Genomic DNA, 26,184 nt, shown 5'->3' with positions numbered 1-26,184 from the left:
CACAGAGATTGGTTACTGTATATTTGCAAGTCGCCTGTTAAAATCTTGTTAAAATGCAGATTCAGCAGGTCCAGTGTGGGGCCTGAGATTCTACATTTCTAACAAGCTCCTAGGTGATGCCAAAGCTGCTGGTCTGTGAGTCACACCTTGAATAGCAAGCATCCAATTCAAATGCCTCATTATAGATGATAATCCTAAAACCCAGGGCAGGAAGGGATTTGCTCATGTCACACAACTGATTAGTATGAGAGCAGCTCTCTTGTCTCACACTGTAGCAGCTCAGCAAGTAGTAAAAAGATCATGGGCTTTGGAGTCAGGCTGATCTTGGCTCAAATCTTGGCCCTGCTGTTTACTAGTTACAAAGCCTTGGGCAGGCCATTTATACTTTTTGTGCTTCAGTTTCTCATTTGTAGAAAAAACAACTCTTAGCTGTAGAAGAGTTGTGGTAAGTCTGTGCTACCACAGGCATACAAAAAATGCACAATAGCCTCTAGAACATAGCAAGTGTCTATGTTCGAACACACATTTCTGTTCTATGCTACCGATCAAAACATGTAATGTGTTTTCTCTTTTTATGCTTTGGCCAGGTCTGTATTGCCATCAGTGCACATGGCAATATTATCTACATCATATCCTCCTGGGGCCCGGGCTGTGTTAGCATCTGGTGACACTTAGTGGCACAGTTAACACTGGATAGGCTGGCAAATAAGAGACTGATGAAGGCCAAAAAAACAGAAAGTTGTTTCATTTTTCTCACTGTCTCTTTGAAAGAGAAGTCAGGGTGGCAAACATATATCCACTAGTAAATTTTCTGTCCTCGTTTGCAGATGAGGCCTTTAAAACATCTGCTCATTAATAAAAAATGTTCGGCAAATATCACAAATATTAATGGTGATGATTTTCATTCCACTTTGGTCAATCCAGCAGTTATTTTCTTCCTGGGCCCATTATTTTTTCAGATTTCCTTAGCTGCCATTACCTAAATATCAAGAAAACTCCATCTCATGGGTTCCAAGGAGATAATACAAAATGACAACTGGTTAAATGTGTTTTTTTTTTACAAGAAAATTCCTGCTTCAAATACTAGTAAGCAAAAGAAAGAATGATGGCATTTTTGCATTATATGAGGTTTAGATTTAGTCCACATGGAAGATGTTAAAGGTGAAAAAAAGAAAAAAAAAATCCATGAGGAATTAAACCTGTTAAACTGTTCAGAGCCATTGTGAGAGCCGCTTCAGAAATCTATTTAGAAATCATTGCTCTTGTATCTGAATCATTACAGAGACACCAGCATCGCCCACTTCTTATTGCTGCGAACATAGCAACAGTTGCCATGCTAGCAAGAGATTCATATTCGCAACACAAACACTGGAGTCAGGAGGGAGCAGGGTGAGGCCAGAGCTGGAGTCAGGGCGGACGAACAGAACACAGTGCTGCCTGTATAGATTTAATTAGGCTGGTTGTTCTCTTTGGTCCCTGTGCTTGTCCTGTCAGATATTTCAGGAGAGCAGAAGCAGTCTCAAAAGCAGCATTTTTGGACCAAGTCTTACTTTCAGTTGTACACACAAGCAACTGCCAAAGGCAGGATCTGTGTGCTTTGATGTGCTTAAGAGTGGGTCTGGACCCTCCTTTGTGTATGAATGGAGAGGGTTCCTCTTCATTTCCAGGAATGAAAACCTCATAAAACTCTCATCATTAGAAAGTCAGGCCATTCGTTGTCCCAATATGTCATTTCATCTAATTGAAAACTGAGAAATCTGTCACCATTTATTTAGCAGTTTGCCTCCGGCGAATCTTCGCAGGTTCTCTTCATGTGACTGGGAATTAGTTAATTAGTATTACAAAACGCTTGAAGATGGAAATACACTCTGGCTCACCCTTTGGGTTAGGAGGGAGTGCATTTTAGCTCGCTAACAAGCGCTGCTGACGGATAGAAAAGAACACGAAATTACAGCATGAGAATAGCCACGGTGAGAGCTGCATCTCATTCTCTCTCTCAAGTGGATATGTTGTAACCTAAATATGTCACTCGCTCACTCTTTTCATGCAAATCTTTTATGTGTGACAATAAATCCAGGTCCTTAAAGCTTATTTTTTTTTTTAAAAAAAGGTGCCAGTTTTACACACGTAGGGCTCTTCTCATATCTTCACTTTTATTAATTTCCCATTTTCATCACCTCCTCTTTTGAACAGAATATTTTGTTTGATGTTCTTTTACATTTTTCATGGAGAAAGGCTGTTTCAAACTAAGGGTGGTTTTAAAAGTCAAGGAAAGATTGACATTTTTCACATGCTCCTCAACTTTGAGGCTGCACACCTTTGTTCGGCGTGAAGTCTCCAAGCCTCTCTCCTTAGTACAGCAGTCAGGAGGTCTGGAGGAGGCCTCACTCGTAGTTTGTCAACTGACTGCTAGATGGCGCTAGAGAGCAAGGCAGCCAAAAACAAGCAGCTAACCTGGTTGCTTTACTCCACATCAGCCGAAAAGGAGTTCTTAACATAGAGCCCTATCACCTTTCAGCACAGACTATGTCCAGTTCTGGTGATTTGTAAGATACCAGAAGCATGAAATGCAGAGGGCACTAGCAATCAATTTATAGCCCTCCTTTCACTTTTCGTGTGTATGTGTGTGTAAGGGAATTGCTTGGTCTGGGTATGCATCTACGGATACGGTGAAGAGGTGTTATGTAAATATAATAAATGGCTGTGTTTATTGTTTGGACCTTCATGGAGATAGTTTTAACTTCGTGAAAGACCCCTCCCCACTTTCTTTAATTTCCCCACCTATATAAGATGGCATTCAGGGACATAATGAGTTATACCAAATACTTTCACACTGTCACATCAAGATGCATAGTTACATATTTCCCTTTTCAGCCCCATACCACCAAGATATTAGGAGATTTTCTGATTTTGTTAATTAGTAAAAAAATATGGGCATCTCAAGAAGATATGAGCTTAAAAAGAAAGAGATAAAAGGCAACTGATAGGCATCGTGGCACTTGCTTAGATTCTAGCTTCTCTCCTTTGGCTTTTATATTTTGCCACTGCAAGCCCTTAATGAGCTTGATAACTGACGTTCAGGAAGTGCATGTCATAAAAATTTTGCGTCTCAGAGATGATAGCTACGCTAAAAAAAAAAAAAAAGGTTTGTCCCTAGATTTAGGCAAGGAACATCTTGTTCTCCTCATTATACGTACAAGATCCATAGAACTTAAGTCACCAGTGTCACTGAGTAAGAAAGGCAACTTTTCCTATAAGCTCAGAAGACACTGCTGAAGTGAGGGTTAGATACTAATATAATGTTCCAATAAGCACTGCAGTCTTTTGTAAATTCTATAGATGTCATATTTCAAATCAGCATTCTTTGAATAAGTAAAATATAGGTTACAAAGCCAAATACCCTTTTTGGTTTTATTAAATTTATAAATCTTAAAATTATTTCTATGTAGAATTAGCTAAAAGATGCTGATTCTCTATTGTATTTATGTATGAGAAACAGTGGTCTTTTTCTTCATTTCTGGCCCTGAAAAACTCTTGGACTCTCATCACCAGAAAGTCAATTGTTGCCCCCAAATGTCAGCTAAAAGTTTGTTGTTGTTTTTTTCATTCAGTGAGTGCAATTCACTACTACAGTGGAGAGTATGTTTAATGAGAAAATGAAAAGAAGAGCCTAATTTTACAGTATACTCAGTTCCATAAAGAAATCATGCTAAAATAGAGCTATCCTCAAAGCTAGTTCACAAATGTCACTTCAGTTAAGTTCCTAGAAAGAAGTCTGTCATTTTATGTGCTCTGACTGGTTGTCGCTACTTTTACAAATGTGGTCAGAGAGTGAGCCTGTTTTGGAGAAGCGTGATTGAAGAAGACACAGAGGGTAGGGCTAGGCATGGCTGTGAACGAGGCAGCAGCTGTGGAGTTGTGTCCAGTTTGGGTCTGTATCAGCACAGGCAGGTGATTACAGTGTTTCATCAGGAGGCATAAGCTTAGGCAAAGTGACTATTATCAGAGTTAGAGTGAGAAGGGAAATTTCCTTGCAATCAAAGGCTATTGGCCATAGACAGAGGGCAGTATGTTCCAGTATATCTGCAGAGTTTTAAGTGTGAGGTGGTTCAGTACTCTGGATAGCTCCCTGCTGATCTTCCTCAAAGCCCTAACTTGACATTAGAACTTTCTGGTGTTGGCAAACATGTCGGCAAAGTTTAGTCTCCAAAGATAGCATGATGTGATGAAAACACTACCGGACAGTCCCAGATTAAATTATGAACTACCATTTTTTGTACTAGTTATTTGCATTACTTACATTATTGAGTTTCTGAGTTTTAGCTAAAAAAATGGAAACCATGAGGCGCACTTCACAAAATCGTTGAATTCAATGGCATCATGTTTGTGGGAAGTCATTATGTTCACGTACTTCACAAATAGGTGTTTGGCACCTACCATGTACCAGGCACTGTTCTAAGTACTGGAGAAACAGCAGCAAAAGGAGAGACACTTTATGCCTGCATGATGTTTACAATCTACTGTGGGTATGAATATAAAAGTAAAAGATTTTCTAACATTATCACTCCAAGCAAATATAAGTGCTATGAATTTCTCATACAGACTCTTGTTGGCCTGTAGCATGAATTTTAATAGATTATGTGGTGGAGACACCATGGATTCAAGCAAGGTGGAGGGTCAGATAAGAAACACCTATATGAAGCCAAAATCCTCAAAGGGCAACATCCAGATTAGGTAAATCAGAAAAAATAAAATTCACTTTACATAAAGATATGCAGAGGATAAATATCCTACATTGTTCCTGGCTCCAGGTAAAGTAAGAAAAAGAATATATACAAATATATATATATATATATATATACACACACACACACATATATATATATAAACTCGCAGAAGTCTCATCTGCCAACCCACATACAAGCTAGTTTAAAGCAGAATTATTACTACATGGGTTTTATGAAAAACTCCAAGTTGGCCGGGTGTGGTGGCTTACTCCTGTAATCCCAGCACTTTGGGAGGCCAAGGTGGACAGATCATGAGATCAGGAGTACACGACCAGCCTGACCAACATGGTGAAACCCCGTCTCTACTAAAAAAATACAAAAATTAGCTGGGCGTGGTGGTGCGTGCCTGTAATCCCAGCTACTTGGGAGGCTGAGGTGGGAGAATCGCTTGAATCTGGGAGGTGGAGCTTGCAGTGAGCCGAGATGGTGCCATTGCACTCCAGCCTGGGCAACAGAGCAAGACTCCGTCCCCCCCCACCCAAAAAAAAAAAAAAAAAAAAAAGAACTACAAGTTGAAGTTTTAGGGTGGTCTTGAGGTATTAATATCTCTAGATAAAATGTGTTTGAAGAAATAAAAAGTATGGAGAAGGTCTACAGCTTTTTAAAACTCTCCTGTAAAACTGTAAGTGGCATGCAATTTCTAGAACTGGAATATAAATAAGAAATAAATTGAATTAGAAATGCAATGAACAAAATAAACAACACATTAAACCCACTTCTGAGAGAATAAGTGAACTGGAAGACAGATCTGAAAAAGCAGGATACAGAAAGTAAAGGGTGGGAAATATTTTTTAAAAAGAGATTGAGAAATGTGGAAAACAGTGAGAAACTTTAAAAAATATCCAACTAGAATTCCAGAAAGAGATACTAAAGAAGATGTAATAAAGATATGTTAGAAGAGACTGGCTGAGGATTACCCAGAATTTATGAAAGATGTCAATTTTCAAATTCTGGAAACATAATATATCACAAGTTAAATAAATAAACATAAATTTATATCTATACACAACATAGTTAATCTATAGGATACCAAAGATAAAGAGGATTTCTAAAAGCAGTTTTAAAAGGCAGATTAAAAACAAAAGATATAGCCGGGCGCGGTGGCTCAAGCCTGTAATCCCAGCACTTTGGGAGGCTGAGACGGGCGGATCACGAGGTCAGGAGATCGAGACCATCCTGGCTAACATGGTGAAACCCCGTCTCTACTAAAAAATACAAAAAACTAGCCGGGCGAGGTGGCGGGCGCCTGTAGTCCCAGCTACTTGGGAGGCTGAGGCAGGAGAATGGCGTGAACCCGGGAGGCGGAGCTTGCAGTGAGCTGAGATCCGGCCACTGCACTCCAGCCTGGGTGACAGAGCGAGACTCCGTCTCAAAAAAAAAAAAAAAAAAAAAACCAAAAGATATAACAACTAGATTCATAGATGAAATTTTAACAACAGCAAAGAAAGTAAAACATGGAATAGCATTTTCCCCCTGAAGGTGCAGGGAAAAAAAGTAACTAAACAACGAAAATCCTATATCTACTAATATCTTAAAAAAGAGGGAAAATAAGTTTTTTTCATTTGTTTACTTCCAACAGAGTGAGGTTTAAAGAAGTTTTAAAGCTGCATTTATGGAAAAGAAAAACGATACTAGGAAAAAGATTTGAAATGTAACCATAACAAACAATGAAACATTAAACATGGGGTAAACCTAAATAAAACATAGTTGTATAAAACAATGAAATCACTATGGAATTATAAAATCTTGATGAAGATAAAATACCGGAAATTAAAATAAAGAGGTATTATCGAGGCCAGGAGAGAATAATCTTTAATTAAAATGGTCTAAGATCTTTCACTTGAGAATAAGACAAACATATTAAAAATATAATTTGTTGTTTTAAATAATGTATTAAAGTTTCTAGGGTGCTCACCAAAGAATAGAAATATAGCTCATATTCAAATAATCAAAGGAAATAAAAAAAGATAGGGTAAGAAAAAATACTAGACAGAATAAAATAATGTGGTAGCAATTAGTCCAAATGATTTCAGCAATCACAATGAATGTAACTATTTATCACACAAAAGTTATATAAGAACCCCATAGAGAAAATTATAAACTCTTACTAAAAGATATTAAAGGACATTTAAATAAATGCAAAAATGTGCTATGTTCATGGTAAGGGGGACTCAATATTATAAATATGTCAGACCTTTTCACATTGACCTATAGGCTTAAATATCTATAATCAAAATCGCATTTTTTTTTTTTTGGTGGAAAATACAAGCTGATTATAAAAAGTTTAGTAGCCTCCTCCCCTCTTATCTACCAGAGATATATTCCAAGATCCCCAGTGGATGCCTGAAACTAGAGCTATTACTGAATCCAATATACATTTTTTTCTTATACCTACATACCTATGATAAAATTTAACTTATAAATTGGGCACAGTGAGAGATTGACAATAATTAATAATAAAATAGAACAATTATAAAAATATACTTTAATAAAAGTTATGTGGGGCATGGTGCAGTGGCTCATATTTATAATCTCAGCACTTTAGGAGGCTGAATCACTTAACCTTAGGAGTTCGAGACCAGCCTAGGCAACATAGTAAAACTCTGTCTCTACAAAAATAAAAATTAAAAATTAACTGGGCATGATAGTGCATGCCTGTAGTCCCAGCTACTCAGGAGGTTCAGGCAGGAAGATTGCTTGAGTCAAGGAAAAAATTCTAGGTAAAGTATTCATTCATAATAAATAATTAGACATGGTCCCATTTGCAGAAAAAGTACAGACCCTGAGTTCAAGGGAAATGCATGCTGGATGTCCCTTGTAACTCAGTGTGCACACACCTGCACTGCTGGGATGTTTCTGTCCACTTGCTTGTTTGTTTATTCATTTCTCTAATGAAGATTTACATTAATAGAATATAAAATAAATGGGTCAATAATTGGTGTATTTATCAGAATATTATGTTTTGCTTTTATCTCATGCTAAACTAAGTGTCATATTAATGCTCTGCACGTGAAATCCACTGTTGAAAGAACAGTATCTTTTGTTATAGAACTTTTAAACATTAAAATATTTTTTTAAAAAAACACGCACGGAATGAATGTGGTAGTCACTTTTTCCCTCACACATCTTAGTCACCTACATTCTATCCTTTTAGTAATTAAAAAGAAATACATTGACATTTATTGCCCTAATAGTGAGGGGGGGAGAGTGGAAAAGAGGTGGAACATCTAGTAGTTCATTATTTTTGGACGAGAATGTATTCGAACTTGACAGGAATGTAGGAGTCAAAAAAATCTGAATGCCAGAGTTTTACTCAAATTGCAGAAATACAAAGCCTGGTATTTACAGCCTAACTAATAATTTTCCTAGTTTATTATAAATCAAATATTTAACATTCACCACATGCAGTTAAATAATAAATGAGATATAAATTATAACATGGCACAGAGTACTGTGGTCTTTAGTGAGGCATGAATGGAGATGGGGTAGCCCCCAGAAAATACTTCTTCATGACATTGTGATTACGCTGATTGAGATAATTACTGAAGACTGGTTAATATTTTGATAAGATAAGGGGGGTGTCAAGGTTAAGATACAGTGTTAGATACAGTGATAGGTTGATGGTAGGTTAAACATGAGGTGTTTATGGGAACTAGTGGAACTTCTAGTTTGTAGTTTTCCTCTCCAAGAATGTTACTGATATTTTGTGTAAGATAATTTTTTGTTTTTTGAGATTGTCCAAAACATTGGAGAAACTTCAACATTCTGGTCACAGTTCACTAAATAGTAATGGCATCTCTTTAGTCCTTGGGAATACAAAAACAAACAAACAAACAAAAAAGAAGACTCTTGCAGTTCCAAAAAGCCTAGCATGTGCCTGAGAAGAGAGAGAGCGACAGTATCACTCTCTGTTTAGAACCACTGGAACATATGATTGAAACGTGTATCACTGAGGATTTTGGACTCCTGAATCAACTGGACTCCAGAATTAACTTAATTTTAGAGGCAATGGAGAATTATTGAAGGTTTTAATGCAAATAATATAATTAGAATTGGAGTTTTACATAATAAAGATTATGATGGTAGTAGGTGGGTTAGAGCATGAAGAAGCTGGAACAGGAGAGAAGTTAAAGATGTTGCAAAAGCTAGGAAGCAGAGTGGTCAAGGCTGAATAACGAACTGGGGTTCACCTGTGTGTGTGGGAGAATGTGTGTGTGTGTAGATGTGTGCATGTGCATGTGTGTGTGTGGGTGCGTGTGTGCATTTATGTGCTGTGAGTTGGAGCCATGGGACTGTAGAAATGACAAGAAGACCCACGGAAAGAAGAAGCAATGTGTGAGAGCATTTATGATGGTCATGAGCAAGGTGCTGATTGTGGTGAGTTGACAAGAAGTTAGGGATGGAGAGAGGATTGAAAGATTGGAAGAAAAGGGAATATTTGAAAGTTTTAGTACAAAAAAGAGTGTAAGAGAGGTGGTAGATGAAAGAGGGGAGTATTTGACCTGGGATGATGAGGAGGAGACATGGCCACTGCCATCTGGTAAATACCTGCTCCACTGCAGCAAATGGACACGGTCCCCTTGCTGCTTTCCCTTCTTTATTCCTCCTAGGAACATCAGTGTCATGGTGCTATCATCTTCCACAATTGTTGTAACCCAGAAAAACTATGAGTAAATTAAAATTGTATAAGTTATATTCAACTTTTATAAAATGAATTCCATTCTAAGTGCACTAGGCAAGCTTTCTATTTAAAGAAACCTTTGATGGACCCTTTTGTAGTGTGAAAAATTAATCCCAAATGTATCTGTTTTACAGTTCCAAACTCTGGATCCCTGGTTTTCTTCTCTCGGACAGCTAACTAGGTCAAATCATTCTATTTTCAGAGGCCAGCCCCACACAAACACTAATTGGTTTTCACATCTGAAAGGTTGTGTATCAGTTTGTCATTTCTAAATTTACATGATGTAATCCATGTACAAGTTGGGATTTCATACCCTGTGGGAGGAGCAACTGCCACATGCTTAGTTTTCCAAATATATCTAGAGGCACAAAATATTTTAAAAGAGGCAGAACTTCAAGAGCGCCTTTCTCAAGCTCAGATTTTATCAATTTATGGTTTTGTAGGAATTAGGGAATTCCTATTATCTGTGGAGAACATCTCTGACACAATTTTGCACCTCTAAATGTATTTATAAAGAAAAATAATAATAATTAGAAACAAATACACACACAACCAAAGACCCCATCAAATCAAGCATTACAAAACTCAAACCTATCATCTGTGAACCTCATGACAAAAAATGGAAAAGTAGATGCATCATTTTTCAAGACATTGTTGAGGTGTCCCCGCATCCATACCTTAGTAGGAACTATAGCAAAAACCTTGTACAGATTTTTCAAAACCATAATGCTATATTAAAAAATTACATTTTAACTCTGTCACTTGAATTAATTAGGAACTCCAAAGATCAGAAGTTAGTGGTACATTGCAAGGAATTTTGGCAGGGACGATGCACGTAATAAGTCATCGAAATGGTCCCCTTTGGTCACAGATGCTATTTTACCTTGGCTTTGTCTTTCCTCTTTCATTAGCTGCATCCCCTTCTTACAGAATGACTGGCAGGTTAGCATTGTATCATTCTCTTTCAGCATGTTTCTTATACTTGGATGTATATTGGAATCACCTGGGAAACTTTAAAGCATTTTGATGCCTGGGTGTCAACCCCATGGATTTTGGTTTAATTGGTCCTGGGCAATGGTACTTGTAAAAGCTTCCCAGATGATTCTAATGTGCAGTCAAAGTTGAGAACCGCTGTCTCACAAGCTGTTAAACTCATGGCCCTCCTGTACTTAGTCCATCAATTCTTATATCGTTGGGCTCTTTCACTTTAAGCACCTATTGATCGCTGGTCTCACTTCCTCTGCCTTCATATCCACAAGCTGAAAAGTCAGACTTGGGAGAAATAGCCGAAGTTATTCACAGACTGACTTCCAGGAGAAACTGGAAGTCCAGCAAATACAAGTATTGGCAAAATATTTCAAGCTTCTGGAACATGCCACCTCCTATTCCAGAGAAACTCAGAAAGCACAGGAGAGTCCTGAGTGAGAATTCCAGCTTCGCTTACTTATTCTCCATTAACTTCGGAAAGTTGCTTACCTTTTCTATGAGCCTCAGTTTCCTCATTTATAAAAATTGGAATACCTACTTCCTAAGGCTGAATTAGATGACTATTTAAAATGTTTAAAATTGTGCCCCGGATGTTCAATAGCAACAGCTATTTAAATGGAAAGAAAAGAGAAAATAGTTAAGGCTCGTTTACTGATTACACACCAAGTGAAAAATAGTTACCGTTTATTGATCCAATTTATCTAATTTTTTATTCTTTATCTGCCCAACAAACATTTCTTACTGACTTTATGTCAATCATACTGCTACATACTAAGGATACAGTAATGAATGGAACATACGTAATTTCTATCTTGACACATTTTAAAACTTAGCTAAACGCTTTACCTATTCCTAGAGTTGATTTCAACTAGTGCAAAGATTGAGCTTACTTGGGGGAATGGTACTAACAAACTGACCTTGAATGCACCCTCACAGCAAGTCCTTAGGGAATGCCACGTTGTTAAGAGAAACTTGCACCTAGCAGACAGACAAACCCTTATCAGAGTTCCATAACAGTCAGGAAGGGCCAGAAGGCTATAAAACACTTTATGAGAATATCAAAGGGAGCATGTCAAAAAAGCTGACGGGTTTTTTCACCCAGCATGTAGTTTTTTTTTTTTAAATTAGTAGTGGTATACATCTCTAGATTCTTGAAGGCTAGAGAAGCTCTGTTCCCTCCACCCTTCATTTGCCTACCTGGGACTGCTGCTGTGCCTCCTATTCTGTGTAGCTCTCCATGTATTGTAAATTCTGTGACTTACCTACATTTTTGGAACTATATTCTTTGCTTGGTTCTGCTGGCATCTTTAGATCAAGTACTGTCACTACTATGACAATAGTACCTCTCCTTATAACAACTCTAAGATCTGGTATTATTATCAGTATTTTACATGTGAGATTTAAATAACTTGACAAGGTCATTGAGCTAGCACATGGCAAAGCCAAGATTTAACCTCACATCTGTCTGATTCCACAGCTTATCCTCTTAACCTCTGTCTCAAGTGGACAAACCTCAGGTGATTGTGCTTTAGAAGTATCAAAATCTGGCTGTTCATAGAAATAGTTTTAAAAGCCACAAGTAGAGAATAAGAACAGCAGATAGAACTGGAAGATGATGATGTGACCAAATCTAACGTAGTCTTGGCCTATGGGCGCTTTTGAAATTATGTGAGAGACTAAAATCCAATAAAAATGGTGTCCAGTTTATGTGGTTATCAATCAAACCTACTGATACTTAATTTCATGACATCCTATAGATTAAAGACTTCATGAATAAGAGTCTCATCTCTTCATAGCTGCAGCTGTAACTCTTTTGTCAGATCAGGAATATAATAACTACAGCTAAAAAAGCAACAATTGCAATTTGTAGATTGTATAGAAACCCTTGCTAACTCCAGATAATCTTTTCCCACTTAAGAACCTTTACTCTGATAATGGAGTGTATGAGTGTGTCTGTATATGTAGGTGTGGGTGTGAGTGTGCATGTGTAACTGAGCCATGTGCAAATGCTTTGGTTCTCATGTGGATGGAGACAGATTTTAAACTAGTTTTTCTGGTCTTCCATGGGTTGGAAAGTATGCGCTCTATAGGGTATCTATGAAGCTCACAGCGACTGCCTTCTTTGCTCCCCACCTAGAATGGTGGCCCCTGACAGCCATGTTTATATTAATGAAATATGATCCCATTCCCACTCCAGCTACCCATGCCTTTTGCCATATGGCTTTGCAGTTCTTCCCACTAAAAACCAAGTATATTTTTCTTCCTGTTGATGTTGAAGTCAGCTGTGAAACTTGCCAGTGGAATGTTGTCAGAGGATATAACTTGAGCAAAGGCTTTAAATATGCATGTAAACTTGGGCTTGTCCTCTTGAGTTACTAGCCTTTGTCTATGAGAAGAATATACCACAGGTAGTACATTTTTCTATGTAGGTGTCCAAGGAGGGTGAGAGACACAAGCAACAGACCTGAACACAACCTGTAGTTCAGAGTCAAGCTCATCCAAAATGAGCCCACAAACAAGTGAGCAAGAAATTAATGCTTATGATTGCACACCCCTGAATTCTGGGATGGGTTATTATACAGAATTATTATAGCGTTATATGACAGATACATTTCTCCTTGAAACTTAACATTTAAGCTGAGAGACAAAGAGACTATCTATTGGGCACTGGGCCATGTAAATGGCAGAACTAGCTATGAAAGAATGTTGATTTCTTTTTCTCTTTTTCTGACTTACCTTTTTGCTTAATCTTTTTGTTTTTGCTTCCTTTTTCATTGAGGTAAAGTTCACACAGCATAGAAATAACCATTTTAAAACTAGCAATTCAGTGGTATTTAGTACATTCACAGTTTTAAGACCACCACTTCTAATTCCAAAATCTTTTCATCAGCCCCAGATAAAACTGGATGACAATTAAGCAGTTACTCCCAATTTCTCCCTCCTACCTATCCCCTGGAAGCAGCCATCTGCTTTTTGTTTTTATACATTTGCCTATTGCTATGGACTGGAGCGTGACCCTCCTCAAATTCATATGTTGAAATCTTAACCTCCCATGTGACTGCATTGGAGAGAAGGCCTTTAAGGAGATAATTAAGGTTAAATGAAGTCATAAATGTAAAGCAAGCCCTGATCCAGTAGAGTTGGTGCCCTTATAAGAAGATGAAGAGACACTAGAGCTCTGCCTGCCGTGTAAGGACAGAGAAAAAAGATGGATTTCTAGAAAACAGGAAGAGAACCCCCACTGGAACCATGCTGAACCTGATCTTGGACTTCCAGCTTTCAGACTGTGGAAGTAAATTTCTGTTGTTTTATGTACCCAGTATATGGTATTTTGTTGTGACAACCTGTTTTATCAACGTGTTCATTGGTTGATGGACACTTGGGTTATTTCCACCTTTTGGTTTTTATAAATATTGCTCTATAAACATTTGAATACAAGTATTTTTTAAGTACCCATTTTCAATTTCAGGGTTTATTCCTAGGAATGGAATTTCCTGGGAAATGGATCATAAGGTAATATGGGTCATATGGTAATTCTTAGAACACTGAACTTGTGTAGCTCAGATCCTCAAAGCTGTTTCCTGGTTTCTTTTTCTTTTTTTTTTTTTTTTGAGACGGAGTCTTGCTCTGTCCCCCAGGCTGGAGTGCTGCAAGCTCCGCCTCCCGGGTTTACGCCATTCTCCCGCCTCAGCCTCCCAAGTAGCTGGGACTACAGGCGCCCGCCACCTCGCCCGGCTAGTTTTTTGTATTTTTTAGTAGAGACGGGGTTTCACCGTGTTAGCCAGGGTGGTCTCGATCTCCTGACCCCGTGATCCGCCCGTCTCGGCCTCCCAAAGTGCTGGGATCACAGGCTTGAGACACCGCGCCCGGCCTTGTTTCCTGGTTTCTACACAGGAATTCTTGTTTGGATGCCATAAAATAGCCTCAGAATACTTTTAATAAATCCCTTTTGTTGCTCTAAAATAGACGTGTCTTACTTCAGCTAGGTTAATACCTGATACTTGAAACTAGAGGACCTAGGCTAACAGATAATAAAATTTCTAATTTTTAGTCATAATGTAAGAGAAATGGGCTGAAAACTCCTCTTTCAAAGTTTTTCAGAGGGGTGATCAAACCCTGTGATAGTAATCAAATCAGTTGACTATCTTGATAAGATTCTGAAATAAGACTTCACTGTGAGATTTGCTTATATTACCACTCACCTTTGGGACAAAGCAGCATAGGACCTTGCATTTAGAGCATATTCCAATTCGAAACGACTTCTTAAAGCTGCCACATGACTCCGGCCAGGTCCTCCCCGGCTCACCAGGCAATCAGAAGAAGAAGAAGGTGAGAGAGAGCCACTGCTGTTACTTGATGCAGGAGACATCAGCTGAGTGGAGGAGGGGTAATTTTAATTGTTTAATACTTCCAACAGGTGTGAAGACATAACATAAAATACGGATTTAACTTTCTATTCCAAAGTTTCCCATATTTTAATTTCTATTCACTCAGCTTGCTTCTGGCTTTTCCTTTCAGGAAAAAAATCTAATGGCAACATCTGGCTAGCTTAATTTACTTTTTTGACTCAGTTCTGTGCTGAGAGCTGGCCTGTTAAATTTATGCTCATCTTTCTAAAAACAGTAGGCCCAAGTCAGATTCATAAAATATATTTAGAAGGTTATTATTCAATGATCAAAAGATTCTTCACATTTTTCACTATGGCAATAAGATTTATGGCAGAGTTCCTTTAAATCATAGCTAAAATTTTTCACTTTACATGAAATTATTCCCTTCACATAAAATGAATTTACACACTTTTCTAAGAATACATCAATTTTATAAGATGAAAAATGCTTGAATGTGTGGCAAGTGTTTTCCCAGATTGAACAGACCACTCTCTTTGCCACATGATAGTTCTTCAGATGTTTAAAAACACCTGTTGGACTTGGCTGGGTGCGGTGGCTCATGCCTGTAATCCCAGCACTTTGGGAGGCTGAGGCGAGCGGATCACAAGGTCAAGAGATAGAGACCATCCTGGCCAACATGGTGAAACCCAGTCTCTAATAAAAATACAAAAATTAGCTGGGCGTGGTGGTGCACGCCTGTAGTCCCAGCTACTCAGGAGGCTGAGGCAGGAAAATTGCTTGAACCTGGGAATTGGAGTTTGTGGTGATCTGAGATTGCGCCACTGCACTCCAGCCTGGTGACAGAGCGAGATTCCATCTAAAAAAAAAATGAAAGAAAGAAAGAAAGGAAGGAAGGAAGGAAGGAAGGAAGGAAGGAAGGAAGGAAGGAAGGAAGGAAGGAAGGAAGGAAGGAAGGAAGGAAGGAAGAAAAAACAAACAAAAAATCCTGTTGGACTGATCCTAATTTCCTCTTTTCTGTGATAAGCGTCACTAGTTCCTTCAACTGGTTTTCATGTTACATGATTTTCAACTTATTCAGCACTCAAATCTCTCTCTCCTAAAATGTGTATCCCTGTTTAAATAGTTGAAATTATTCTTTTAAAAGGTTCAGGGTCACAACTGGGTACCACTTGGCCATTTCAGAACAAGAATAATCATATCTTTTATTTACTACAAGGTAGTCACTTTATATTCTAACTCCCAATGAGCTTATTATCCTCTAGCATTCATGATGCTCCTAAGCCATGTCTCTACCATTTGATACTTTTATTATTTTTTCTTTAGCTCTGCTGCAGGACATTGTATTTATATGTATTCCTGTTAAAATTATTCTTGTTAGACATGTCCTGTTACTTCATCCTCCAAGATCTAGAGTCTTGCTTTCAAATATTTTCTGTCCTTCTTAACTTGATTATATCTGCACATGGGATGAGTAGCTCCCTCTTGGCCTTGATCTAAACCATTGACTGAAAAGTTGAAGAATAGAGAGGATAAATTCTTATGAAACTGCACAAGTCAAGCCTCTTTAGGCTGACTCTGGTCCATTAATTAGTGCAACTCAGTCCAGCAAACTGTCTTAGCATATAGCTCATTCATCTTCTCCCTTGGGGAGAGAGTATAAATAAGAGGCTTGATCAATATATCACAATAAGACAAGCTAGTTTAGTAGACCCTATCATGGTTCTTGTTTCTGGAATCCACCTCCAGATGTGTCTATCCCATTAGGCTCAAAGCAAACTTGCTCAAACTCTAAGTTTCAAAATGAGAGGATATTTTAAATTCAAGTCTTGAAGGTGTCTCTTAATATCCAAGGCTTCTGGCAGATGCTTTTGTCCACAGGGGCTGCTGAAACCCCACCAAATATGTGACTACTTCTCCCCACTTTGTGTAAGTCCCAGGACTGAAGAACAGAAGGGAAAGAGGACCTTAGAGACCTACACAAAAGTTTTCTTTGGAAATTCCAGCAAAGAATCATGAGACAGAGACACTCACTGCAGGCTGTAACTGCGAATCATTTTCCAATAGACTAGGTCCAATGACTCTTAGTTGAGTTTTTTTTTTGTTTTTTTAGAAAAAACCCTACTTTTCTTGATGGTTCCACTTTGAGACTTAGTGGTGCAATCTCAGGTTGATGCTATTTCTCTCTATTCTTGCCCCTTCCCTGCATATGCAGATGCATATGTCATCCTCTATGTGTGATGTATGTCTTCCTCCACCAGTAGTACTTATTTGCATTTGAGAATATATTATTTTTGAATTAGTGTGAATGTTTCAGCTCCCTCACCTATTTTGAAATGCATCTCTTGACCAGGTGTATAGAAAATTAAGGCAATTATAGAGAAAATTAAAGCAAACAGCTTTAATAAGGAAAGAAAATTCCATTAGCCTGATTACCAACATATATCACATTAAGCAACATATATGTGGTGTGAAAGCAATGCCCCCTAATTAATGAACATATTTTATTGATAATTCTTCTTTTCGCATTGAATGTAAATGAACAATGTCTTACACATCTCTGAATGAAGAAACTTTTGCATAAAATTGATTAAATAATTACCTTCTAATGTATTTGTTATACTTTCCAATTTTCACTCATCAGTTTTTTAAGCTGAGCATGACTGTGTCCATTTGCCTGCCCTATTATTTGTTGGAAGGGCTTCAATTCACTCTGATTTTGCCTTTATCCCTGTAGGCACAGCTAATTCTGCTCCACCCTAGGAATTTAATGAATAGGGTAAATATGGATGGAGTTATGGGTCCTCATACTAACTTTCCATAAGTACCATCTCACCTACATTCCCTGACAGCCTTGGATATTCAGGGCTTTTTTATGGACATATTTCAGAAGCTAAAGTTTTTACCTCAATGTTGCAGAGACACTCTTCTAACTTCGTGACAACTTCAGAAAACTCGGGTCTTCCCTGTAAATAGAAAAAAGAACTTTTTTTTTCCCTTAAGAATAAAAGGAAGGAGACTCTCTTTGGATTTTAAAGTTGGGTATTAGCATTTGTAAAGAATGAGATTAACAATAAAGTATATTTTTATTTAAAATACACTTTTATTGAAGTGTTAATTGAATGTTCATTTGCTGTTCATGGAGGGATGTTGAGTCTCCCTCTGATAAGAGTTTTAAGTCAGAATTTGCAACTACATTCAGATAATGAAATAGTGGAAAAGCTTTAATTAGCTTTGCATGTTTTTAAATGGCAGGTTTCCTCTTCAAAATGAAAGAATAATAGTGAATACTAAAAACTATTAACTATCTCAGTGCCTTGTAATATACTGCACACTATGTATAAAAAGAACTGCTAAAGTAGATTTATAATGAACTTCACTTTTGAAAAGATCATCTCAGATTCAAAACTAAGATGATGATAGAAACCTCAGGACTATGCCTTACTTTAGGGTTTATCTTTAGTTTTTATCTTCAGACAGTGCTATTAAAGATATTGCCCATTATTAACCTCTGTGTCAGATGAGTTTGGTTAAAAAAAAGTTTATTCCAAATATATTTCAAGCTTTGTTCCAGTTGCAAGAGATAAAAATGTTTATTGGAAAAATTCTTGGAATTTTAGAAAATGTTGACCTCTTTTGAGAAAATTGTCTTCTTTCGTCAGATCCTAAAACCATACATCCTATCATTTCTCCCTTTATGAAACTTTCACTGCCAGGAGGGGGACAGCCCAATTTAACATTCAGGTGTAGTAACCAACTAATTTAGATTCTTAGTAGAACAATTTCTCCCTTACTCTCTAGCCCACCCCTGAGAACATTGCTTCCCTTATAAGCTGTTTCCTCTCACATACTCCTTGTATCTGTAGGTTGGTGGGGGCAGTGGGAGCAGTGGGAGCAGTAGGGTGAACAAAATCCTGTGTCTTCCTTGCTGTCACTGCTACTTCCAAATGGTTTCTCTCCTAAACACCACCAGCTTGTCAGGCTACATGATCAGCTTGTCAGGCTATACCACCAGAGTCTAGCTACACCCCCTCATTCTTTGGGGATTTAAAAAACTGGCTGACTTCATATTCTCTATCACTACTCTTTGTACTTTTATTATCCATGCAAATGATCATTAAAATAGCCTGACCTCTGGGTTCCTTTGCCTACTCTTCTCCAATGAGCTTGTCCTCCAAACTCCTTTAGTCACTCAGCCCCTTAGTTATACCCTAGACCCTGTCATGACCAATGCCTGCACCCCTCCATGCTCTTTAACCTCTCAATCTTTATCAGACAACTCTCTGAGCTGTCTCCTTTCTTTCTAGCTCACTTTTTCTAGAAACCCGACTCCAACAATCTTGGATCACACTGGTAATTGGAAGCCATTTTACCACTTAAAACAAAACAAAACAAAACAAAACAAGAGCTTTATATTACGAGCATTTCCAAATATGTCCTAAAGTAGATACTCTTCTATCTACCTACCTACCCATCTGTCAATCTTTTTCCTTACTTGTTGTTTTGCTCATTTCATCATCTTTTCACTGTCACTCACTTTCCCTTTACCTATCTTACATTTCATCAACATTTATCATTAGATTCACTTCCAACTATCACTCCCTTCCACACATCCTCAACTCTCTGGCTTCATCTTGCATTTTGTACACTACTGAAAGAATCCTAACCATTATTGAATCAATTCTGCCTGTCTCATTTCAAAATCTTGACCCTCTAACCTCCCATAGACTGTCAGTACTGCTCAGAGAGCCTATTACATATTTCTAGCCCATTAACTCTCTCATACTCCAGATGACTATTTTGTACCTTCTCTCTCCTCAAACCTCTAGCTCCCACTACTACATTGACCTACTCGCCTATGACCTACATAATTTGCCCTCACTTTTGTTTCTATGGATGAACTTCGCCTAATTCTGAGGCCAACTCCTTCACTTGTGTGCTCCAGCAATAATTCTCTCATCTGTTTTTTTTTTTTTTTTTTTGCATCGTTCATGTTCCTTCTTTATTGTTTAATCTCCACCAGCATACAGACATACTATACATTCTCCTATCTTAAAAGCAAACAGCAAAATAAAACCCTTAACCTCTCTTCTTCAAGCTACTGTTTCATTGCTGTTTACCTTTACAGCAAAAATGTTCTAGAGTTATCTAAATTTGTGGTCCTAGTTCCCCTTCTCCCATTTGCAATCCATCCTAATCAAGCTTTCTCCTACAACACTGCTGAAACTGCCCTTGCCAAGGTTACAAAGATCTCCTCGTTGCTAAATTCAATGGTTACATCTCAGTGGTCATCTCACTTGGCATAGCATTGAATACAAGCAACAATTCCTTTGTCCCTGAAACACGTTTTTCAATTGGCTTTGAGGACACCATTTTCTTATTTTTTTTTCTGTGCTCATTGGCTTCTTCTTAGCCTCCCTTTTTGGTTTCATCTCTCTTTCTTATCTTTAAGATTTCATCACCCCAAGACTCAGTCTTTGAGTCTCTTTACTCTTTAGAATTAATTTGTTGAGGAGCTAATTCAGCCTCATGCCTTTTAAAAAACAACTCCCAGCTGGCCGGTTAGCTCAGTTGGTTAGAGCGTGGTGCTGATAAAAAACAACTCCCAGATTTCTATCTCTAGCCCAGTACTTTCTCCTGAACTCTAAACTCATACATGCAATTAATTATATCTATAGCTTTTCCCATTTCAGTAAATGGAAACTCCATCCTTCTACTTGCAGAGGCAACAACAACAACAAAAAAGTGATGATCTTTGACTACTCTCTTTATCATTCTTGCCTCTAATATACCAGCAAATTATATTGATCTTACCAGTCAGAATCTGAATGATCAAGTAACTTATATTAGATCAACCCTCCTACAGAAAACAACTAGAAACTCTGGACAAAATGTAAACGACCGCTACCTGAAGGCACTGGAAAGTTAATAAAAGCAAGTAGATCCTGGAGGAGAGTGAGTCACTTAGAAGAAAGGAACTAGTATGTTTCCCACCTCTCTCTCTCTCTCTCTCTCTCTCTCTCTCTCTCTCTCTCGTATTTAGCCTGAGGGTAGACCACTTCTGCATTTTAGGAAACAGTTAAAATTCTGATGGTTTGCTTGTTTGAAGGACCAGAGGACAGAATTCAGGGCAACTGGAGTGTATTATTTATTGTTTTGTAACAAATTACCATAAACCTAGTGATTTAAAACAATGTTCATTTATTATCTGTTTCCATCGGTAAGGAGTACAGTATAGATTAGCCGGGTTCTTTGCTCAGAGATTCACTAGGCTGAAATCAGGGAGTCAGCAGGAACTGTGATTCTCATCTGAGGCTCAAGGCCTCTTTTAAGCTCATCGGTTGTTGGCAGAACTCATTTCTTTGTGGTTGTATGACACATGTCTGTTTTCTTGCCATCTGTTGCCCAGAAATGACTCTCAAATTCTAGAGGATACCTACAGCTGCTTGCCACATAGGCAGTTCACAACATGGCTGTTTGCTTTTTTCCTGACTGGCAAGGGCACATGCTTGACTTCCTACTCTGTGACCAGCTGTAAAAATGGTCACAGAGTGACCAGCTTTGAAGAGCTCACCCAATTAGGTCAGACCCACTTGGGATAATCTTCCTTTGGTTATATGATGAAACATAATCATGGGAGTAATATCTCATCATATTCACAGGTTCTGCCCACACTGAAGGGGAGGATATTCTACATGGAATGTACACCAGGGGAAAGGAATCTTACAGGCCATCTTAGAATCCTGCTTATTACAAATAGGCAGTAGAAAATGAGAGGGGATCCTGGTAAAAGCCCTGGAATCTGTGTGTAAATTATACCTAAATCTCTGGTTGGCCCCTGAACCACACATGCATGAGGCACACTAACCAGTCAGGTAGGGCTAAAATAAATGAACTGAGATTAGATCTGCTGCCCCATGCAGGGCATTGTTCCTACTGTTTTCTCAGACTGGAATTATCTAATGCTTATTCTCTGCCCATGGAAATTCACTGCACTCTGCAAAGCCCAACTCACAAGCTACATCCTTCTTAAAGCATCCACATTATTCCACAACATAATTATTCACTTGCATCTAGATTTACTTCATTTCTCCTTGTGTTATAGATAAGTATTTACATGTCTATCACTAGCTAGAAAGTGCTTTGATGCAATGGTTTATTTACTCTTAGACACCTAGCACATTCCATCAGAGAGGTTAAATGAGCTCAAATTTGTTAAATTAAATTGCATCATTATGATTAAAAAAATCATCTGGAATATGCTTATCTCTCTCATCCTGGTCTACACCACATCATCTCTTGCTTATATTACTACAATTGTCTCCTATTTTTGCTACTTCTGTTCTTTGCTTATCTAATAGTATGTTCCCAACCCAGTAGTTAAAATGATCATTTAAAAATGTACATCGGACCAAGTAATGCCACTCACTATAGCCTCCAATTATTTCCCATGTTATTTGGGTTAAAATCCTACCTCTTTGCGTTCATCTCTAAGGTATACAACAACCTGCTCCTATGATTCTGTGCCCTATTCTTCCTCTTACACACTCCACTCTGGCCACACCAACTTCCTCATGCCCTCAGAACTTTGCATTGGGTTCTCTCCACCATGACACACTAATGCCTTCACCTTCTCCAGCTTATTGTTCAAATGTTGTTTTATCAGAGAGATTTTCCTTGTTCGCCGTATTTAGGGCCCTCGAGCCAATGTGATCTTCTCCTTTTCTTGTTTTATTTATTCTATAGCACTTATCACCACATGACTGAATACATATTTTATATTATTTGTTTATTATTTATGTCCTTTTATAGGAAGTACACTTCCCAAGGGCAGGGGCTTGTCAGCCCCTGCTCTATGCCCAGTACTCTGAGAGTGCCTAGCATGCAGAAGGTGATCTACAAATGCTTGTTGAATAAATAATAGAATTAATCATTTTATGTCTTTTTCAACATTTTATTTTGTTCTCAAACTATCTTATAATATAGGTAGAGGGTTTTATTATAATTTGCTCCTTTTTTTTTTAATCAGCCAGTGAAGGCATTATAAATGAATTGTCTTTTTTGAACATAAAATTCAAGTGATGTTAAATATTTCTCTGGGGAGTTGAAAAAGCTTAAAAATAATGGTAAAATTTAACATTTAGTAAACACTTAGAGTATTCATTTAACTCTTATAATACTCTGTACTGTAGGAATTTATTATTATTTCTATTTTAGGCAAAAAACAAAAAGAGACATTTTTTTCTAAGATAATATAGTCACTAAAAACAGAGCTGAATTCAAAGCTAAGTAGAGCTTGTGAGTTTAATCTTGACTTCATATTCACTCCCTAGGTGTGGCATTTAAATCTATAAGGAGTAAGAATTTAGTTGTAATCACATAAAACTCAGTACCTGAGATGAGCTTTGCATACTAGAAGAAACACTGGATTGAAAGTTAAAAGACTTGGTTAAAAAACTACCAGCTATGTGATTTACGATGGTTTACTAACAATCCTGAGCTGTTTCTTTAGTCTCTAATTGGGCTGCAGAATTAAGAGAACTAAGTAAGATAATGTTTGGTGAAAGCACTACAAACTATATATTGTTTTGCAAAGTAACTTAATTTTTTCAAAATACTAATAAATATGCTGTGGATGTGAGCTCTCTGAATTTATAGTCAAATGCTTTAACATTTCGGTTTAAATTCTATGCAAATTAAGGAATGTAGTTATTTACCTGGCATCTTAAGAGAACACCAAGATGCTTATTGAACAGTAGAAATTACCAAAATGCCTCATGAGCTGTATGTACTAAAATAATGCACAGTAAATGCCAACATTATGATATACATTGCCGTCTACTTTCCTTTCAGGTGGATGGCTGGTACTCTTTGCCATCATGTTGCAGTTGGTGGCAGCTTGCCCTGAGTCATGTGTGGTGTGCACCAAAGATGTAACCCTCTGTCACCAGCTAACCTATATAGTAGGTAATAAAACTAATAACTCTACAAAGCAGTGCTCAGTGTACCTGGAAAATTAGTTGCCGTACCTTTCATTGTACTGACTGTTCTCTGGGCTCAGCTTAAAAGAGGTAACCCTTTAATGAGTAAGCTTCAAACAATGACTAAAGAGACTGGTAATATTTTGTTTTCCTGTTCCTAATGGTCTCAATCAAAACTATTTAAAGACCTTCAGAAGTAATTGAGATATTTTGCTATTGCAAAAGAATATCACCATTTTATCCAGCTACACACTTAACAAATACATCACTTTAATTATATTTTTGTACATACTTTGTGCAGATTTGAACCCTACCACCAGCTGGAAGAAATATAAATGAATCAGAAACCTGAACTGCAATCGTTCAGCATTAGTAAGATTAAGTGATGTACCAGTGAAACAGATTATTATCAAAGTGCGTCTCATTTTGAAAGTCTGGTCTTTTTTTATTGGTGGTAAATGAGCTGTAGAAATGCTAACAAGATACACTGCCTGTATTCATTACATATTGCTTGCTTAAGTCAACAATTTAATAAGACACCTTATTAACAAATTTGAGGAGAATGTGATTTACATCCTGATATCCAAGAAGAGATAAACAAGCTATAAGCTCTGCCAATGGAAAATTTCCATAAACAAGCTTGAGTTACGACAGAGTGGAAGAGGATAATTTCTTCCATTTCTAAAATTCCATGACTCTGATAATTAGGAAGTAGATGTTGTCACCATCCTTGACAGGAGAGAGAAGGTTTCAAGGATAGTTGACGTGTATATTGTTTCTAATCAGTATCGAAAATGCTTTAACACTAAACTCTCACCATCTAAAATGGATTTCTTGACTTCACTACATTTATTTTTCCTGATCAGAGATAGTTGATGTCTGTAAGAAACAAATATTTCTCATCTACATTGTTGCACCTCTATATCATCCTTCTCATTTACAGAACACCACATTTGTGAAGTTAGATTTCATAAGTACAGAGAACAAAATGGATGAATTGGTAGTTGGGTTTCTTTTCTAGACCTAGACAAGAAGTAATTGATAGAAATAATAGCCTGCTCATTCGGAGTCAGCAAATCCCTAAAGGACTGAGAACCCATGAAAACAAACCTCCTTCATCCCATATCAAAAACAATGATGAGAGGAACAAAATGCCGAACTGGCCAGAATGAATAGCATTCAAATAATCAATCATAAATGCTGAAAAAATTACCAGGATTTAAGCTTGCTTGTGCTGCAGGGATGAGAACAATTCTTTCAAAAGAAGGCACTCTGAGAATCTTTTGTCTTTTACATATTTTTTAATCTCTTTGTTTCCGCGATGCAGTCTGAATTTCCTAAGGGATTTGTGATTTGCTTCCCTGTGGTTGACTGTTCTAATATCACCTGCAGACCTCCCAGTGACAATGGACTCCTCTATCCTTATGACACTGTCATTTGCAGTCAAAACAATTTTAGCATGATAAAGATGTGTTACAATAACTCCTGATTATAATACATCTTTATTGAGTTAAAATGCTTTGATTTCTAATGACAGAGCAGTGATAGCTCTGAGGTGATTATGGTGAAGGGATTTAACAGTTGGAAGCCCTGAGTACCACCTGTCATCACATGATGGACTTCATTGGTGGGAACAGATATTAGACAGGAGGCCAAGATGGCCCAGACTATAATGAGAACCCCACTGACAGACACTTGGGTTGTCTGGAGTGAATATATATCCTTACCAAGTTGCCAACTTTTAGCCTGGGGCTAAAAAGCAGAAACCAATGCTCCTTCTCACTCTCCCCACCCCAACACGCACCTTTATGTTTGGGAGAAAAGATGATTGACTTCACAGCATAAATATAAATTGCTATAGAACACTGACTAGTGGGATCAGACACAGGCTCAGCTCTTAGTTGACTCTGTACTGGATCTGCAGGGCTAGATCAGGTCGGTACACAGCCTTGGAGGGAGGGCCTAAAAAGACACCTTCAAAATAACATCCATGAAGATAATCTGAAACAATGAATTAACTTTGACATCTAAAGTAACAGATGGGTTTGTGTTTCTCAAACAAACATGTCACAGTAGCAAAGAATATAAAAATCCATCATTTTGATATATAGCCAGCTTCCCCTTAAATTTAGAAATCAGAAAATCATTTTCATGTTGTGTACTGTTTACTGTTTTTACCCAGGTGATAAGATTGCTTAGAGGATATTGATTCTCTGCTCTCCACCATACCCCCGCCCTCCCACTTATGTGTATCCTGCATCTAGTCTGTGCTTTTTTGCCCACAGCAGCCCCTATGACCACGAGGGTTTTAATCATCACTGATGGATATCTGTCCTCTATTGAGAGCACCAACCTGTCTCTCTTGTTTAATCTTGCCCTGCTCTCTCTGAGCAGAAATGGTA

General features: G+C 37.8%; 1 protein-coding gene across 1 annotated transcript in view; it reads right to left on the bottom strand.

Annotated features, from left to right (window-relative positions):
- Positions 1-26,184, bottom strand: part of LOC112632005 (serine/threonine-protein kinase TNNI3K) — a 310,001-nt gene that overhangs the window by 38,153 nt on the left and 245,664 nt on the right. Inside the window, exons 22-23 of the mRNA XM_025397614.1 lie at positions 17,708-17,767; positions 14,658-14,827 (exon numbers count right to left, since the gene is read on the bottom strand). Coding sequence (XP_025253399.1) covers positions 14,658-14,827; positions 17,708-17,767 — 230 coding nt within the window. The remainder of the gene's footprint in view (positions 1-14,657; positions 14,828-17,707; positions 17,768-26,184) is intronic.

The sequence above is a fragment of the Theropithecus gelada genome, chromosome 1, assembly GCF_003255815.1.
Source record: "Theropithecus gelada isolate Dixy chromosome 1, Tgel_1.0, whole genome shotgun sequence".
NCBI lineage: Eukaryota > Metazoa > Chordata > Mammalia > Primates > Cercopithecidae > Theropithecus > Theropithecus gelada.
This window is presented reverse-complemented; position numbering and strand designations above follow the sequence as displayed.